This window comes from Saccopteryx leptura, chromosome 3 (genome assembly GCF_036850995.1).
Source record: "Saccopteryx leptura isolate mSacLep1 chromosome 3, mSacLep1_pri_phased_curated, whole genome shotgun sequence".
NCBI classification, from domain to species: Eukaryota; Metazoa; Chordata; class Mammalia; order Chiroptera; family Emballonuridae; genus Saccopteryx; species Saccopteryx leptura.
Genome location: NC_089505.1, coordinates 113,759,308 through 113,778,801, shown reverse-complemented (window position 1 = coordinate 113,778,801; position 19,494 = coordinate 113,759,308). Strand labels below are relative to the sequence as shown.

General features: G+C 41.2%; 1 protein-coding gene across 14 annotated transcripts in view; it reads right to left on the bottom strand.

Annotated features, from left to right (window-relative positions):
• Positions 1-19,494, bottom strand: part of MACF1 (microtubule actin crosslinking factor 1) — a 370,922-nt gene that overhangs the window by 193,409 nt on the left and 158,019 nt on the right. For all 14 annotated transcript variants that reach the window (XM_066375911.1, XM_066375914.1, XM_066375912.1 and 11 more), the window contains 2 exons: positions 15,712-15,789; positions 11,745-11,837 (listed from right to left, as the gene is read on the bottom strand). In XM_066375911.1, the coding sequence (XP_066232008.1) occupies positions 11,745-11,837; positions 15,712-15,789 (171 nt within the window). The remainder of the gene's footprint in view (positions 1-11,744; positions 11,838-15,711; positions 15,790-19,494) is intronic.

Here is a 19,494-nt window from a genome sequence, read left to right as displayed (position 1 = left end):
CTCCTTGCAGAGGCAGCAGCACAGCCCTGCTGCTGCAGGACGCTGTCCTCGGAAATTCCACCAGTTGGCTCACTGACTTCTCACAGTTCCTCTCTGCCGGATTATCAAGCAGGTGAGCGATGACAGTCATCCCCTCTTCCAGGGAATCCCAGACCCCTCCAGTAACTGATGACTCATTCTCTAGCAAGAGGTGGGCAGTCTGTATCTCCCCTTGGAATCTCTCCCTCACCTGCACGATCATCCCTTGCTCTCCCACTCCTGAGCTGGGGGCCGAGCCCTCAGGCAGTAGTACCGTGTCTGAGGGGGAATGTTCTACCCCTCCCACTCCTTCCTTCTTTGGGAGACTCACTATTAACTTCGTTAGGGTTTCTGTCTCTTCAGTGACTCCAGTTCCTTCCAATGGTTCTTCCTCAGGAGGTACCTCTGGAGTAGGGGTTTTCTTCCCCCTCCACTTCTTTTTGAATCGAACCCTTTTCTTAGGAGATATAGGAGCCTTCTCGGGAATAGCTACTGGATCTTTCGGCTCCTTAACACAGCCCAGTGAATTTCCCATGGCTTTCCTCTCCTAATCTCAGCAAAAACGCAGCTAAACCAGTCCTGGGATCCCAGAGCAATCCCGACCTTGGTTTCATCGGATTAGATGCACATTCAAAAACATGCACTATGCAGGCAGTCCCTCCGATTCTCTCTCCCTCCCTCCCCGCCTCTGTCTCTTCCAGCAGCTGCCGACTCAGACAGCCATCTTACAGGCTCAGAGCTGCAACAAGACAAATTCAAAGCATCTCACTGCAGTTCAGAAATCACTTGACCTAAAAGCAGACAGAAACCGGATTGGCTACAGCTTCCTCTCTCCAAATATGAGGTAATTGGAGCACTGCCCTCAGAAACACAAACAGAAAGCAAAAAGGAGCTAGAAACCAGGGGAGGGGAGAAATTAGGGAGGGTGGGAAGGAGGGGGAGACTGTAAGAGTAAAGGGAAAAGGGAGGGGGGAGGAAAGGCCAGGGGAGAAGGTAACGTGAAGGAGGAGGAGGAGGAGAAAAACAGAGGAAACGAAACAGCGCTGCTGGAAGCAACCAGGGAGGGAGAGCCGAGGACCAGGGCTGGGAGGCTGCAACTATGGCCCCCAGACTCTGAGAGGAAACATAATTTCAATTGTTGTGCCAAGACGTCCGTAAGAAAATATCAAGCAAAATAAGATTTATTCTCTATTTTTTCAGGTCAGAAATAAAATTATTTAAATCAAATTATAACCTAAGAGAGACTAGAGCCTAATTCTCAGAGTTAAGAAAAGAAACAGGGGCTTTAAAGATCTAGCTTTTTATGGCATTTATATCCCTCTTTTCAGAGAGAGGGAGAGATACCTGTTAAATCTGCTGACCAACGATACACAGGAAAAACCTGGAAACCAGTTCTGAGTACGGGATCTGGACACTCAGTAAAAATACAACAGAGAGGCCATGTCTCTGCTCAACAATATATGTAAACAGTAATTTTTAAGCAATTGTTATGCGCTATATAAACCCTGTACTAAACTATGGGTTATCTCTTTTAATTCTCACAGTAACCACAAAAGGTCAGAACTATTATTTTACATTTGACAGATAAAGAAACGGAGATTGAAGATAGTTGATTAGTTTGTTCAAGGCTACATAGCTGGTAAGTGGCAAAGCCAGAACATGAACTCTGTTTAAGACTTAATTTCCACCACATGTCACACGAGCTTCTTGTACTCAGTTAAGTAAAACAGGAAGATTCCCCCACCACTGTGACCTGGCAACTGAACTGAATTGGACCAAGGGCTTAAATAAAGATATAACACTTGGGAGTTGGGAGCAAGGAAGGACGTTGCTAAAATGAGGCCTGGATGGTTTTTACTTAAATTGCAATGGAGCAGAAAGTCTGGAGGACAGGTTTAAGAAGTTGAATTCAAAAGTCACCCTGCGAGTCACAATGAGATTTGTGCACCCCAATTTTTAGTATAGTGTTTGACAGAGGAGAGACCTCCACAACTCGAAGGGCTCTGAATGGAGTGGAAGGAAAGAGGTTATCGAGTTTCTTCTTGGTTGCAGCTGCTTAGTCTATACCAAAAGGATCCAGCCCACACTGCAGAGAGAAACAGCCTACCTGGTTCTAGTTACATCAGCCCTAAAGACTTGTATCAGTACAGCCCTACCCACCTTTCCTGAAAACTTGTAAACTTCCCTGCACAAAAGAAGACCAATAATAAATCCTAAATCAACAGATCTTACACAATCATTTCTGAGACCCTACTGATGTCCCGACCACTTCACAACAGAGCCTTTCCCCACGGCTGACTGCGACACTGCAGCGCCATCTTATGGCCATCACAAACCACAGCAAGAAACAAGACAAGGAGATTAGCAAGGGACAGAAACTTAATCAGACTACCAGAAATCATTTAATCAGCAAGCAATGTGACATTCCAATAGAATCCTGTAGGCAGGCACGAGGCCTTCATTCCTCCAACGAAGAGAGCTGGAACTTGAATTTTATTCATGAAATAACAAGCAAACTAAATTCCTGAAACTGATGAGCTCAGGGCCAAGAGAGACAGCTGTGATGATGACTGCTCCTGCATTGTTTTTCCGAGGCCTGACAGAACCCAGCATATTCACTCTGGGAGCATTTCCTCTTTAAACTTTTGCATATTTTGGACAAATCAGGCTTTTATTTCCTTCTGTTCCAAAGAAAAACCAGTCTAAGAAAGGAGCAGAGAGATTTTAGTAAGATAGACCTAAGTTCAGATTCCCAGCTCTGTTAACTTATCAGTTAAGTAGCTTAACCTGTGAGGTGATTGTTTCCTTACCTGTAAAATATGGATACTACCACCTACTTAATAGGGTTGTAGAAAGGGTGAATGAGATAATGTCTATAAGTGCTTGGCTCAGTGCCTAGTCTAGAAAAAATCCCCTTTCTTCCCATTTACTATGGAGCTAAAAGATAGGAGACACTCCACCATCACCAGCGTGGTCCTGATACACTTTTTCTTGATGAGGTTCTGAGGAAAACAGTATGTCCCAATGTCCAAAGTTTGGGTGCTTCTTTTTCTTCGCAGAGGCTCTGCTTCCACTATTTAACTGAGTTAGCTCTGAGCAGCAGGACTCTCCCTGGGTCTTTTTCTCATTTAGCCTGAGTTCTTAACCAGCGGACTGCTGGCTTCTGGGAAAGCACTGTTAGGGCCCACCTCTGTCTTCTCCTTTGGCTTTTTCTCATTCACTGTTGACTCTCCGTGGGGATCCCATAAAGGCAGCCAGCGTGAGCCTCCAGAGTGAAAGAGCTCGCGCATTCATTCCACAAACATGGATGGTGCCTCCTCTGTGCATGAAGCCAAGCCCCAAGCCCCAGGCCCCATAAAGCACACAGAAATGTAAACCTCAAGTCTACCCAGCTTAAGATCACTCTTGAACTTTTAAAATTTCAGAGTGCTAGATATATACTAGTATTTCATTAACAACTGAGAGTTGAAAAACTAATTTCATCAATTTTTCATTTTCAAGAACTTATCTTTTAGAAAAACTGTAAATCCTAACATGTACTTTAAAACTGGCTTGGGCCTCGCCTGTGGTGGTACAGTGGACAGAACTCTGACCTGGAGCACTGAGGTCACTGGTTTGAAGCCCTGAGCTTGCTGGATCAAGGCACATGCGACAAGCAATCAATGAACAGCTAGAGTGAAGCAACTACTTCTCTTCTCCCTACACCCTGTAAAACCAATAAATAAAATCTTAAAAATAAAAAAAAACTGGTTTGGACAAAACCAAGAGACTGAAATCCTATTCTTAGTATCCGAATATGTAACTCAAAAAAGTCAGCTGGTCTCCATGTTTGCTCATTTGAACAAATGGGCACAAGAAAATAGATATCATATCCATTTCTCTGGTCTACCCTAACACACTGAACACACTGCTTTGAGAACAAATTCAGAAAATACCCATTCACCTAACAAATATTTATTGAGTGCCTATTCTAGTGGTAGTCAACCGCCCACTAGTGGGAGTTTCAGTTTTCATGGTGGGCAGTAGCGGAGCAACCAAAGTATATATAAATAAAAAGATAGATTTAACTATAGCAAGTTGTTTTATAAAGATTTATTCTGCCAAACTTAGCGAAAATCCGACATAAAGTACTTGGTAAGTAATTATTATTATATGCTTTAACTTGCTGTAACTCTGCTTTATAAATTTTATAAAGTAAAGTTACTTCCCTACTTTATAAATCACCACTACTGTGGAACTGGTGGGCGGTGAGAAATTTTACTACTAACAGAGACCAAAAGTGGGCGGTAGGTATAAAAAGGTTGACTACCCCTGGTCTATTCTATGCCAGTCAAAGAAAAGAACAAAAGAGACAAAATGTCTGTTGTTATTAAGCTTGCCTCCTGGTGCAGGGACCCACACAACAAATGAACATGTCAAACAGTAGTAGATGTTATCCAACACAACACCGTCAGTCATAGAGTGCTTCTTCGAGTCATTTGGCAAAATAAAGGAATGTGTATAACCTAACAATTACAGTCTAGGAATCTATCTAAAATATCCTCCTGCTTAAATGCATAAGGACCCATGTACACAGACGTTAACTGCAGTAATGAATGGCTTCTTCATACATTAAATAACAGACTGCAAATAATAGCTGTTGCAGAACTGCAGGAGCTCCACTCACATTATAGCTCATACAAACTACTTAAGACGAACAAGTCAGGTCCTCCTTTATCAACACGGATAAACCTCAAAAACAAAGTTTATATTTTAAAAAGCAGGTCTTGTCACCCTCACTGGATAGCTCAGCTGGTTAGAGCATCGTCCAGAAACACAGAAGTTGCCAATTTGGTCCCAGTCAGGGCACATGCAGAAACAGATCGATGTTCCTGGTGTCTCTCTCTCTCTCTCCCTAAAACCAATCAATAAAAAATTCTTTAAAAAGCAGGATATGTAGCCTGACCAGTGTCCTAAAGGATAAGAGGGCAGAAATAGCTTTAGAGAAACATGCTGACTCCAAGACACATTCGGCCAACATATGCCAGGGGGACCAGAGATGTATTCCGGGGCTGGGCAGGTAGCCTGCAAAAAGGGCTATATCTAGCCTGATCAGTGGTGACACTGTGGATAGAGCACTGACCTGGGATGCTGAAGTCCCAGATTTGAAACCTCAAGGGAGACAGCTTGAGTGCAAGGTCACTGGCTTGACCATGGGATCACTGACATGATATCATGGTCGCTGGCTTGAGGCCCAAGGTTGCTGTCTTGAGCACAAGGTCAAGGCATGTATGAGAAACATTCAATGAATAACTACAAGTGACGCAACTATGAGCTGATGCTTCTTATCTCTCTCCCTGTCTCTCTCTCTCAAAATAAGTAAGTAAAGCAAGATATGTAGATGCTCTTTGTATCAAATATAAAAACATACAAATAACAGCACATTGTTTATGAATATATCTCCTATCAAAAAGATACAAAAGCATATAGGGGAATGATATATATCAACTTCAGGACAGTATTTACCTGGGGGTCAGAGAGAGCAAGAAAATTGACTGTTTTATTTCTTTAAAGAGTTAAGGAACCCTGGCCAGGCAACTCAGTTGGTTAGAGTGCTGTCCCAATACACCAAGGTTGCAGGTTCTATATCCAGTCAGGGCACATATAGGAATCAACCAATGAATACATAAATAAAGGAAACAACAAATCGATGTTTCTCTCTCAAATTAATAAGTAAATTTTTTTTAAAGAGAAAAAAACCTGAAGCATATGTAACAAAAATATTAGTATCTGTTTAATTTAGAAAGTTACTGCACACTTAAAGATCATCTGTTATAGACTTTTCTGAGTATTTGAAATTTTTGTAACTAAAAACTTTAAAAAATCTTTACTATTTATTTAGCACATATCTTTTTAATATGTGTTAAAACATTTTGGAAACTGTAAACCTCTTTATGAAATTATCAGTACTACCAATCTCATTAGTAGTAACAAATTTTTCATCTGGAACCAGCCTCTCCTTCAACTGAATACTCCTTTGATATGACAACCATGACCTATATCTTAGCATTATTCTACTTCGTTAGTACCAATAACAGAGATCAACTGTAATGACAATTTTACAGATCCCCACCATGTAATAGTTATACTCTGCATTTCTATTTTGCTTTCTATAGCACCTGTTCTTGATGAGAACAATGAAGAGATGCTCCATAATAAGACTAGAAAACTACAATACAGAACTAGCAAGACACCTTATTTGAAGCAAGACAAGAAGGAGGCTCCCAAACACTTAGCTAATACTATAGGCAAACACCAAAACTTCAAAATTAGCGAAGAAAGAAATGGTAATTAGTTGTATCTGGGAAAATAATCTGGTAGCAGACCTTCCCTTTGGAAGACAAAAAAGGCATTTAGCTAGGCTGAAATAGCATGAGAGAAAAGCAGGTAGCCAATATGCACGCAGAAGACAAAGCCAGAGCTGTCTAGATCTTCCAGTAAAACTGGTAACAGTAAAGAACAGTGGGCTAGGTCAAAAACCCTGAAAGTTATAAAATCCATTAATTATTGAGTACATGCGAAGTCCATGTCCCTGTTCCATACCTCCCCGATTCTTTAAATCTCTATCAAGTTATTTTATGGTATGTCTTTTGTCATTCCTTCGAATTATATGGCCAAATTGAGTGACTCTGTGTCTAGTTCAATTTCAGATCTCCCACAGACTCTACCTAAGACCTTGCTCATAGCTGGTCTTCAGTAAATGTTTGTGAATTCAGTTAAAGAATATATTTTCCTGCAAACTAAAACCACTAGGCGATATTGTTTTACACTCCCTGTGATGGCTATAATCTAAAAGACAGACAAAAATGTCGGTGAAGATAGGGTGAAACAGGAGCCCTCACACATTGCTGGTGGGAATGTAAAATGGTACAGCCACTTTGGAAGACAGTTTGGCAGTTTCTTAAAAAAAGTTATACATATATTTACCATAGAACCCAGAAATCCCACTCCTAGGTATATATCCAAGAGAAATGAAAATACACATCCACACAAAACTAGTACTCAAATATTCGTATCAACACTATTTATAATAGCAAAAAAAAAAAAAAATAACAACACAAATGTCCATCAACTGCTGAACAGACAAAATACATGGAACATTCACACAGCAGAATACTACTCGGCAATAACCAGGTCTGAAGCACTGACACAGGCTACAGCACGGATGAACCTCAAAGACAGTATGCTAAGTGAAAGAGCCAGACACGAAAGATCATGTATCCCATGACTCCCTTCGTGTGGAACGTCCAGAATAGGCAAATTGAAAGAGACAGAAAATAGATTAGTGGCTGCTGGAAGCTGGGGATGAGGAGACAGAACTGTGAATGAGCAAGGGGGGGTATGCTGGGATAATAATGCTCTAAAACAGGGTATTGGCAATTGTTGTACAACTCATAAAAATCACTGAAATATACAATGAAAATGAGTCAATTTTATGGTATGTAAAATATACTTCAATAAAGTTGCTTTCTAAAAAATACCTGCATGTATTTTTCTAAAATAAAATAATAGAATGCTAACCAAAAAGATGTTTTTAAAAAGCTAACTATAGGCAAAAGAAACAAGGTGAAGGGAGCAGAGATGGATGCTAGACTTCTCTGAATACACCTTGTATTCACTTTGAAAAAGCTCCCTTTAGAATTATGTATATAAATAATATATACAATATAATTTATATAATGAAAAATGAAACTGAAAGGGAAAAAATATCCCAAAAAACTGAATGCAAATAAGAACAAATGAACCTAATTATATATTAAATTTATGGCTTAACAACACAAAGAGAAATTATTTCAAATGACTTTAAAATACAATTATTTGTATGTCCTTAGGAAATATACACTAAGGACAAAAAGGACAGCAAAGAAATCATAAACTTCTTAGTATATTGTTAATAATAACGTTATTCTGATTCAAATATAGTACATGGCACATATGATTTTAAACACACATGTGTATATATGTGTGTGGAAATATGTAATATGTTACTGTAGTTAGGATCAAGGTTTTCAGCCTAAGAAAATGAAGGATACAAATACAGAGGTGGGCCTGACCAGGCGGTGGCGCAATGGATAGAGCGTCGGACTGGGATGCAGAGGACCCAGGTTTGAGACCCCCGAGGTCGCCAGCTTGAGCGCGGGCTCATCTGGTTTGAGCAAAAGCCCACCAGCTTGAACCTAAGGTCGCTGGCTCCAGCAAGGGGTTACCCGGTCTGCTGAAGGCCCGCGGTCAAGGCACATATGAGAAAGCAATCAATGAACAACTAAGGTGTTGCAACACGCAATGAAAAACTAATGATTGATGCTTCTCATCTCTCTCTGTTCCTGTCTGTCTGTCCCTGTCTATCCCTCTCTCTGACTTACTCTCTGTCTCTGTAAAATAAATAAATAAATAAACAAATACAGAGGTGGGCAAAAGTTGGCTCATGGGTGATCTCATGGAAAAACCCATGCCAGTTATGATTATTACAACAGCATTAACTATATTTTGCATACTCACTACTCTAAACCTACCTTTGCCCAGTCCTGTGTAAAGTCAAAGAAGTTAAATAAAACTCTGTAATTCTAAGTTTGAATTAGAAATATCAGTATAAATTCATGATTTTTTTAAAAGAGAAAAATACAATATTAGCAGCTCTGTCCAGAGATAAAGCCCAGAAACAATGACCAACCAGTAGCACACAGACTGGTGATAGAGAATTAAAGCCTTGGAGAAATTGCTAAGTTCAGGTCTAGGACAGGAAATATATATACAAAGAATTTAGAATATCTCATTTCACAAGGAAAAAAAGTAAATTATCAAAGACTATGGGTGTCATGCCAAAGGACTCAAGAGCCTCAACTTGAAAAGGCTCTTCTTGGCTGAAGATGAAGCTAGTCGAGTATTGGAAAGAGTAATAGCTGTATGTGGCTGAAACACATTTAAGCCTATATTTAAAAATTCATGAGTCATAGTGATACTCAGGGAAGAGAAAAATCAACAAAGAAACTTCTACTGGTCACCTCTGAAGATTCTCAGGGAACCAACTAATTATTCTGAAAACTTGTAAACAGAGGAGAAGTTGGGAGTATTCATCTTTTTATCTTGCCTCTCCCTAAAAGAGAAGCTTATCAGGTAACTGATAAGGTGAAGTTCTTCTTTATAGAAGTACTCCAGACAAATAATAAAAAAGAAATTATAGAATTTGAGTATCACCATTTTGCACCTACTAGTGAAATAATGGAACTAGCAATGAATATCAGTAGCTGCTAAAACTATAAGGTGAAGAGCTAACAGGGAATGCAGAATGGATCAATCAGGCTGATAACACTTGATTCCACTAATCAATCTTAACACCATGGGAAGAAAGACACCAGACATCCTGTGCCTCCTGATGTACAGCAATACAAGCACACCGCACAACACTACCATCCTCGCACTACCCCCAACAGGAACCTGAATGTGACTGAGCCTCAGGTCTAGATCGGAACCAACAGTTTACAGGCAATACAATAGAGGAATAGAGGACATTTTTAGAAGATATACCAGAGATGACATCATCATCTTTATAATCCATATAAGATAAATAAAAGGCCTGATTTCTTCAACACATTGCAAGGAGATAGGGACATTTAATGCAATATGTAGCTCTTGTTTGGGTTCTGATTCAAACAACCCACTTTTTAAAATGAGACAACTGAGAAAAATCCAAACACTGATCAGATATTTGATGATTTCAAGAAATTACTAATTGTTATGGCATTATAATATTGTTTTGCTTTTTAAAAAGTATCTTCCCAAGATACACACACTGAAATATTTACAGGTGAAATTATATGAAGTCTGGAATTTCTTTTGAGCTAACCTACTGGGCTTTGAGGAGTGCATCAGGATATAGAATAATACTGACCATGAGTTAATGAATGCCTGTTGAGCCAGGTGAGGAATACGTAGCAGTTCCTCAAACCATTTCCTCTACTGTCATAAATGTTTGAAATTCTCCGTAACAAAATTTTAAAGAGAGAAAGGAAACTATTCCTGATGGGGCTCTCAGGATAGGAAGAGCTCCAGTACCCTCTGCCCCAGCCATGTTTTAATTAATCGATTTGGTTTTGATTCTTTGGCCTCCGAGAGATCTAGTGGACAGGTTCCTCTTTCCTCACACTGATGAGACTAACATTGGACACTAACAGTGAGGGCAAGTTTGTAGCAGAAACATGCTTTCCCTAAAAAAAGTCCGCTGTTCATAGGATTCTAAAGGGTAACTCTAGTCCTTGATGAAAGCTCCACAAAGTTCCTGTTCCCATTGAGAAGTAACACTTTGCCAAGTTCATGTCCCTGTTTATCTTTACAGCCAAAGCACCCCGTGGTTCCACAAAAAGACGTTACCTTCATAGGTTCCATGCTGCCAACTGCCAGCACTAGTGCCAAACCAGAGCCCCCCAAAATAAGCCCTAACTCTCAGAATTGTCTCAGGTTCTCAGGAATTCTGGCACTCTTGCTGTTCTGTTTTAAACCAGCAGGTGGCGCTAACTCCCCAAATAGGACCTCACAGTGGCCTCAGTTCCTGGAGTCCAGTCAGTGCCTTCAGATACTACATTAGCCTTCAATTCCCAACTGACCAAGAAGTGCTCCTTTTAATCCATCTGCCTCCTGTAGGGCAACTGGATATGGGAGAGCTGTCCAAGATACAGCTTTGCTTAGTTGTTCTAAAGTGATTCAAGATAATCTTTTTATAAAGGTAGGGCTGTGCTTACTTGAAAAGGATTGGCCTCCTTATGAAGGCCGTGTGACTCGGTGAGCACTACCAAAATGCCACTGCTCTTGGATGTGATAAATGCTACAAGGTTGTGCTTATCAACACACACACACACACAGCTACTAAGCCGTCTGCTATGAAATGAATGTTTGTGTCCCCTCAAAATTCGTATGTTGAAGTTCTAAACCCCGGAGTGATTGCATTTGGAGGTGGGGCATTTAGGAAGCAATTATGTTTAAGGTCATGAGAGTGGAGCCCCCATAATAGAATTTATGCCATTATAAAAAGATGAAGCAACACGCGCTCTCTTTCTCTGCATGCATGCACCAAGGAGAGGTCATGTGAGGACATAACCAGGAAGAGGGCCCTCACCAAGAACCCCACCATACGGCACTCCGATCGCATATTTCCAACTTGCAGAACTATGAAAAATAAATGTCTGTTGTTTATGCCACCCAGTCTATGATAGTATTTCTTTACAGCAGCCCAAATAACTACAACAGTGCTACAATTACGCAGGCTTGTTTTAACGTCATTAAAGATGAAGAACAGTCTACATCAAAGCAAGACTGCAGGCCTTCACTCCACCCTTTGAAAGCATCACAACCAACATCTCTCCCCATCCCTCAAACTCAGAGTACCTAAAGAGCCAGTTTTAACTCAACTGAGCAGACTTCAGACAACCAGACTGCAATGACAGGGCCAAACAAAACAAGTGAAAAATCCCACTGTATCATGAAAAAGATTCAGAAGTTCTGGGTTTAGGCTACAACAGCTTTATGTCCAGGCCAATCCTTATCTTCCTTTCCAACTCCCACTCTAACCCTTGTTCACTGCCAAATACAGAGAAGGGACGCTCAGCGTGACTGTGGAAGGCAGTGCAACTGCTAGCTCTGACTAGGCCATGTCCAAACCAAGCGACAGTGACCCGAAACTTCACAGACCCTACCTGGAAGTGCAAAATAATGGTCCAGATCAGGCCCAGGGTCAGCTTGGGGTTGCCATCTGTAATGTCATCATTGCGAATATTCACTAGTTTCACCTGAAAAAGAAACAAAAGTTGGTCGTCTGTTTTGTGACTTTTGTTTTGATTTCATTTTTATAGAGATTGTCTTCATTTATATACAACAGTTAGATTGATTCTGTTTTTTTGGTGTACAAGTCTATGAGTTTCCACACATGCATAGATTCATGTAACTACCACCACAATCAGAATAACAGAACAGTCCCAACATCCCAAAAGGGTGACCGCATGCTGCCCCTTTGGAGTCACACCCTGTCACCTCGCCTACTCCCAGCAACCACTGATCTATTCCCAGTTTTGCTTTTTCCAGAATGTCATATAAATGGAATCATGCAGTACATAATCTCTTGATACGGGCTTTTTTTCACTCAGCACAATGCGCTTGAGATCACCTTCAAAGTTGCTGCATGTATCAATAGTTTGCTCCTTCTACTGCTGAACACTCTTCCATTGCATTAATATACTACACAGTGTTTACCCATTCATCCACTAAAGGACACCGGGGTTGTTTCTTGAAGCAAGTATGCATAAAGCTCCTATATTCATGTACAGGTTTTTGTGTGAGCTTCTGTTTTCACTTCTCCGGGGTAAATTCCTAGGGGTGGGATTGCTGGGTCATATGGTAAATGCTTAGCTTTATAAGAACTGCCAAACTATTTTCCAGCATGACTGCACTGTCTTACATTCCCAGCAGTAAAGCAACCTTGCAAGCACGTGGTATTGTGAGTTGTTTATTAAGTCATCATAGCCCTGACTTTTTCCTTTTTTAAGATTGGGGAGTGGGTGATGCCTCTTCTCCCAGTCTTTGGCCCAATCCAGCCTGCATTTCCCCTCCACTTCCATCCAGATATCCCTAACTACTCATGACTCCCAGAGTATCTGCTTTAACAACACAGTGTACGGCACACAGGCTGTCCCCCTGCTAGGGTGACCAAATGTCCCGGTGAGTGAAAACTGAGGGGTTTTCTAGGATGTGGGACTTCCAGTGCTGAAACCCACAACTGGCCTACTTCCACCTCAACCCGTGAGCCTCTTCGGTCAGACCCTCAGGGAGCTCCTGTTCAATTGTAGCAAAATGTCTCCGACTTTCCCTCCCTTTATCTCTTTAATTCAACTGAAACCTGCATGTCTCTAACGAACCCCAGCGACATCAAATAGAAGCCTCACTTTTCCCTTATACTAATGGTGAGCAGTACTATAGACTGAATGCTTGTGTCCCTCCAAAATGAATATGTTAAATCTTAATTAACAGCAATCTGATGGTAGTTGGAGGTAGGGCATTTGGGGGTGATTATGTTATGAGGTGGAGCTCTCAGGAATGGGATTAGTACCCTTATATAAGAGACCCCAAGAGAACTCCCTCGTCCCTTCCATCATACTAGGACAGAGCTAAAAGATAGCCACCCCTGAACCAGGAACCCACGAGACACTAAAACTGCCTTGATCTGAGATTTCCCAGCCTCCAGAACTCTGAGAAGTAAATTTCTATTGTTTATAAGTCGCCCAGTCTAGGGCGTTCTGTTAGAGCAGCCTGAATGACTAAGACACATAAGCAAGTTCTTTTCCTTTTCTGTACCTCAGAAGTTCCCCTTCCAGTCTGGGAATGCAGTTTTTGTGATCACTAAGGACTAACAACCCACAGTTGGTTGGTTGGCAGTAGCAGCCAAGTCCACATTCCTCAGTCTGACCTCCATCAGTTTTCCCTTTTATGCTGAAGTCCATCTCCCTGGGCCAAACCACACTCGGTCTCTGCGAACCCTTTCCTCGATGACTTCAGCACTAGTCCTAGTCTTCTTCCCCAACACTCCTTCTACCAACTTTCTAAGCAACTTTAGTACTTGTCTCAGTGACCTAAATATCACCTTCTCTGCACAATTCATCTGCCTTCTCAATTCCGATGACCTTCATTTTTACTCTGCTTTGGACACCTGCATAGCGACAGCTTAGATTCCAGCCTTCACAGAGAATTGTTCTAGAGTGCTCTCTGCCCTTCTCTGAGCCCACTGTTCCTTCCCACCCACACTTTCATTCTACCACAGCAACTAAATCCACTCTTGATCCTTATTTAGATGTCTAGCCAATCAATTCCTCTCAACTCACCGTGCTCATTAAAGCCCTGGTGTCCTCTACACGCAGACAGTCCAAGGCTGCTTTCTCCAGTGCCCTAAACACCTCAGCCTCCGATTCTCTGACTGCTTTTCATTTTTCAATTTATTTCAACAAATAAGTTTTTGAAATTATGGACCATTTTTATGACAAGTGATGAAGATAAAAATGTTAAGACCATGTTCCCTGTCCTCATGGGGCCTACAGTGCATTAGAGTAAACCAAGAAACAACAATAAAGTAGTAAGTATTATACTGAAGTGAAATACTATGGGTGCACATAAAGAGAAGATTTTCCAAGTTAATGAGAACTGCTGATAAGAGTGATAAAAAAAAACAAACTCCAAAAAATATGCATACCATTCAATGTTCTCTTGTCCCTGTTGTTGCCTAGCAACTATAGCTATCCCAAATCTTTTCCATATAGAGCTCTCTCTCAGCGGATGAAGTCTGTGACTCTCTCATCCCTCTTCCTCTTGACCACAAACCATCTCTGTCTTTATCTGCCCTTCCTTCCTTCTCCCTGTATCTCAGAAGAGAAGCATTTTTCTTTTTCTTTTTTCTCTCAAAAAGAACCATACCGGCTGTGCTCTGGATCTCAACCCTCAATCCTGGTCTTGGTTCCACTAATTGGGAAGTAATGGAAGGAAAGACAGTACATAGAAAACAGCATGGAGACAGGAAGGAGCATTAAACTACACGTCAGGAGACCCGGGTTAAAGCCCCAGCTTCGCTCTAACCTGTTCTATGATTTGGGGCAGGCAGGTCATTTCACCTATCTAGACCTCAATTTCCTTAGCTATGAAATGAAACACCTGGGCTAGAAGATTGCTAAGGTATCTCTAGGTCTATTGCTCTTCTCCTCTCTCTCATTTTCAGTCTTCTCTTCACTGGCTTTTCCTCCTATATCTAGAAATGTGTTGCTGTCTTCTTTCCTTATCCAGAGAACGATAAATTTATTCTTCCCTTCCTATATCCAGGTTCAATATATTCTAAACACTCTTCTGCTCTATTAAAACTGTTCTCTCAAGTTACCAATGCTTAACAGCTAAGACCTTTTCCTCAGACCTGAAGTGACGCCACCTCCTCATCTAATTTTCATGATCACAATGTGACACTCTGGTTTTTCCTTTTTTCCACCTCATTTGCTGGCTTATCTTTTTTCTTCCTTTTCACCTCCATCTAAGGTAGGTCCATACAATTTAATCTTTAGCCCAGGGGTCCCCAAACTACGGCTGGCAGGCCGCATGCGGCCCCCTGAGGCTATTTATCCGGCCCCCGCCGCACTTCCGGAATGGGCACCTCTTTCATTGGTGGTCAGTGAGAGGGGCATAGTTCCCATTGAAATACTGGTCAGTTTGTTGATTTAAATTTACTTGTTCTTTATTTTAAATATTATATTTGTTCCCGTTTTGTTTTTTTACTTTAAAATAAGATATGTGCAGTGTGCATAAGGATTTGTTCATAGTTTTTTTAATAGTCCGTCCCTCCAACGGTCTGAGGGACAGTGAACTGGCCCCCTGTGTAAAAAGTTTGGGGACCCCTGCTTTAGCCTATAACTCTCCTCTGTTAACGCTCTCCCTCCTCTCAGGAAGGTCACAAGCTCTATGTAAGGATGATAAAATGATTTGTCCACTAGTCTTTCACACTAGCAAGTAAGACTCAGAACTGGGTCAGTCAGATTTAGCAATCACTGAGGGCTTACTAGGGGCACTGAGAACTTCCCTAAATAGGAACTGGACACCAACATTCCCTGGCTGAAGTGGGAACCCATGGGACACTCTTACCTGTCGCCGCTTTAGGAAGTCCAGGGCAATCTGCACATTCTGCAGCCTATGAAAACGCATCCTGCCCTTCTCCCGGGGCTGCAAACAAAAACAGGGGTGTTGATTTTAGCTACACCAATTTACCCATGCAGATCACTCTCATTTCAGAGTCAAAGACCACAAAGAACCCTTCATGGCTGAAGCCAGGCGTGGGAGCAACGTAAAGCACCTTTCAATAGCAGAACCTGTCTGTGTCACCATGCTCTCTTAGGTCTCCAAAAGGCCTTGGTCACTCTAAGTCCCATGAACACAGCCCGCTTTGACCACTAACGCTGAACCACTGCCACAGCTTCTCCACAGGTTCTCCTATGGTCCTACGTGGCTGCCTGTTCTGCATGTGAGATTAACAGAGACAAAGACTTTGGTTCTATGGCTCCTACAATCAGATAAATGCTATTGGAAAGTCCTAATTGCATATTGCACAGGGATGGACAAGCCAACCTTACTGCAAACACAGCAGAAAGAAGCCTGAGGTAGCTCATTTTAAACTAGGGAATAAGGAATTACATATGATCAATAAACAAGTGAAAAAATCCAAAATGATAGGCAAAAATCAGGAAGAAACCTATTTTCCAGGAAGATAAGTTTCCATGAAGGAAAGTTACCCTTTACCCCAGTATGAAATACCGAGAGCTAACAAAACCTTGATGGTATAGGGATGTTCAACATGATATCCCCCCAAAAAGGTATTTTCTCCAGTTCCTTAATCCTAGATGTCACATAAGCCACAGAAGAAGAGCCCATCTCCATCCCCTGCCTCTGGAGCCCTAACCATAGCCCAACTATTATCCCTCCAAAAGTACATGAAGTCTGTTTGCCCAATATGCAGGTTGACTACATACGTCTGAAACATTCTCTCCTGCTCACTGTACAATGTTGCTTTTATCTTCCTAAAGCTGGAACTAAAATATCACTCTCATTAGATTATGCCCAGTTCATTTGTAAATGTCAAATTGGTACTTAAAGGCTGATAAAATATAAAGTAGTTCTGTTGTGGATCCCTGCAGAGGAAACCTTTTCCCAAGTTAAAATGAGCAAAAAGTGACCCAACAGGTGGAAAGAGGTAAAGGCATCTCTCTGGGCATCCCCTCCCCAACACTTCTAAGGAACACTCCCAAACTATTAATTTACCAGGATGTTGATGCCTCTCTGGGCAACTTCTTAAGTCAAAGGTTTAAGAAAATTCTTTAAGGCAAGAACCTCTTGTCAGTCATTTCAGTAATTATTGCAAATATGGCTTAAGGAATGACAGAGCCTATGAAACTGAAGATTCTAAGACAATGAAAAAGGAGATCAATGAAGTGAAAAGATGACTTTAAGAGGACAGGGAATGGGAAATATTGCCGAATCCCTGTTACTGGAGAAAGGTCATGGGCTATAATTAGGGCCTGCAAGCAGGAAATGCCCCTTCCACACACCCTAATCTTTATTCCTAGGTACTCCCCACCAAAAGTAAATAACCTTAAGAACATGCAAGTTAAACTCTGTCCTCCACAGCAACTAGAGATATTATTGACCAAGGCGGTGCATCTCCATGCAGTGAGTGGTTTGCAAACAACAGGCCATTCTGAAATCAAATGACATGGTGGAGGCTAGAGAGGTGGAGAGAGAGTACCTACCAGTTAGTCTGGATGAGCAATTAACTGTCATGCTATCAATTAGACTTTCCAATTCGGCACTCTGGACTCAGGCAACACAACAAGGCCACAAGAAAGCCACGGGTCTCCAGGTCTCAAAGGGACTTGATTCCTCCCAAACACCATTATTCCCTTTGTGTCAACCATTCTCAGATGAGCAAAATAATTCCCACTTCAGGATCATCTAATAGCCAGAGGCACAGTTTTAACCACTTTCTTTAGGACCCAAATTCCCAGGTAGAGAGGGAAGAAGGCAATTGGTAACTGAGCTACTGAAGACCTGGAGACCCTCAGATTCTCTGATGGCCCTGCAGTGCCAGCTGAGATGCTGGCATCACTGAGAGGACCTACTACATCATCATCATCTTCCTCCTCCTGCTCCTCGCTGTTTGTGTGGCGCCAGGAGGGCATGCTCACCAGACGGAGGGTCTTCAGCCCTGCTGGCTCCTTTGGCCACCAACCAAGGCAAAGACACAACAGAGTAACAAGAAATGCACAACACAAAAATGAAAAGGAGATGAATGCAGCATTAAACAAACAAAAAAAAAGGGATGAAAATACCCTCCCACATCCAAAAAGAGGCAAGACCAGAACAGATGGTTTTATTGAACATGTCTTATGTTGAAACACAGCCTCAATTCTCCACAGCCAACCACCCTCTCTGTTTTGTGAATCAATGAAGGGAGAAAGAGACAAAGTGAAAAGCGTGAAAAAGATATTTGGATTGTTTTCAGTGATAAGATGATATCCTATGAATATCTTGATAAACACCTATAGGTTTTTAAAGGTTAGGAAAATAAATTAGATTGGAGTGGTTTTAACCTGTTTTGTAAGCAATGGCACCAAAAATGTCCCTTTCCAATATAAAATCACTACAAGTCATCAAACATACCAGGCAAATTGCACAAAATATAACTTGATGAGCTCTGAGGAGTAAAATCCAGCATAGCAAAGGTGAAATTCTGAATACCCATGAAATTTATGAATGAGGGCCAGAGAAGAACTAGAATTCACTCTGTGCTGGCTGTGCTAATAACAGCATCTGTCAATTTTAGGCCATTAAAAATTATAACATAATTCTATTGCAAGGCAAAAAAAGATGTGAAACCAAACCAAAGGGCCCAAAGAAAGCCAAACCCAATCCTAGATGGAGCTGAATATTACTTAGGGAGTAAAATCTAACATGCCAAATTCTGTTCCTAAAACACAACGAATAATGACTACGGATTCACCAATGGCAGTGAGTGGGCTGAACTTCCCAGACTACTCAAACTGTGCGCCTGCCTCTCTTCAGTTCTCTTTCCTCACAGATGTTTCCAGTAGTCAACCCTAGACTTCTCTAAGAGAAAATTATGTTGTCTGTGATGCTGGAGCTAGAACAGAAACTGCACAGGAGCACCTGCTTCCATTAGCCTCAAATATATGAAACAATGGGCCCCTCAAGTGAGATTGTTTTAATCCTGCAAACAAAGCAAGTATGAGGACTATCATCTGACAAGCTAAGAGGCTCAACAAATTTGCCCTCAGGCATATAGGTGTTTCCCACGAGCAATGTCTAATACACTTGGAGAGGAGGCAGGTACAGTTGGTTGTCCAAGGAGCCCAAATGTATCTAGGGCTGTGCTCAGGCACCAATTTCAGCATTCTTCAAACCTGTGAGACTCAGTGAATCACAGCAGGAGAAAAGTGAGGTGAATTGGGGGGAAAATTACTCGAAACATCTGGGCTTTTAAATGTAAACTTCAGGACCTGAACTGAATTCAGAAAATTAAACAATTCATAATAAATGGAAGAATAAGAAAAAGTCTATATATATAGACTAGAAATAAAATTCCAAGAAGAAAAATACACCTTATTAAAAAAATTTTATGAATCTACTATTCCTAAAATACTACTAGTATCTGTAAATGGATTTAAAAACAAGTAAGGAGAAAGTATGCAGTTATGAAAGAAATATAACTGATACCTGAATCTATCAAGAAATGAGAATACATGACACATCATTTTGGATTAAGATAAAATCACACCATATGTAAACTGTAGGTCTGAGGTGGAAATAAAGTCCACCCATAATCTCTTCTGCTTCTGACTCCCATGTTACAAAGCA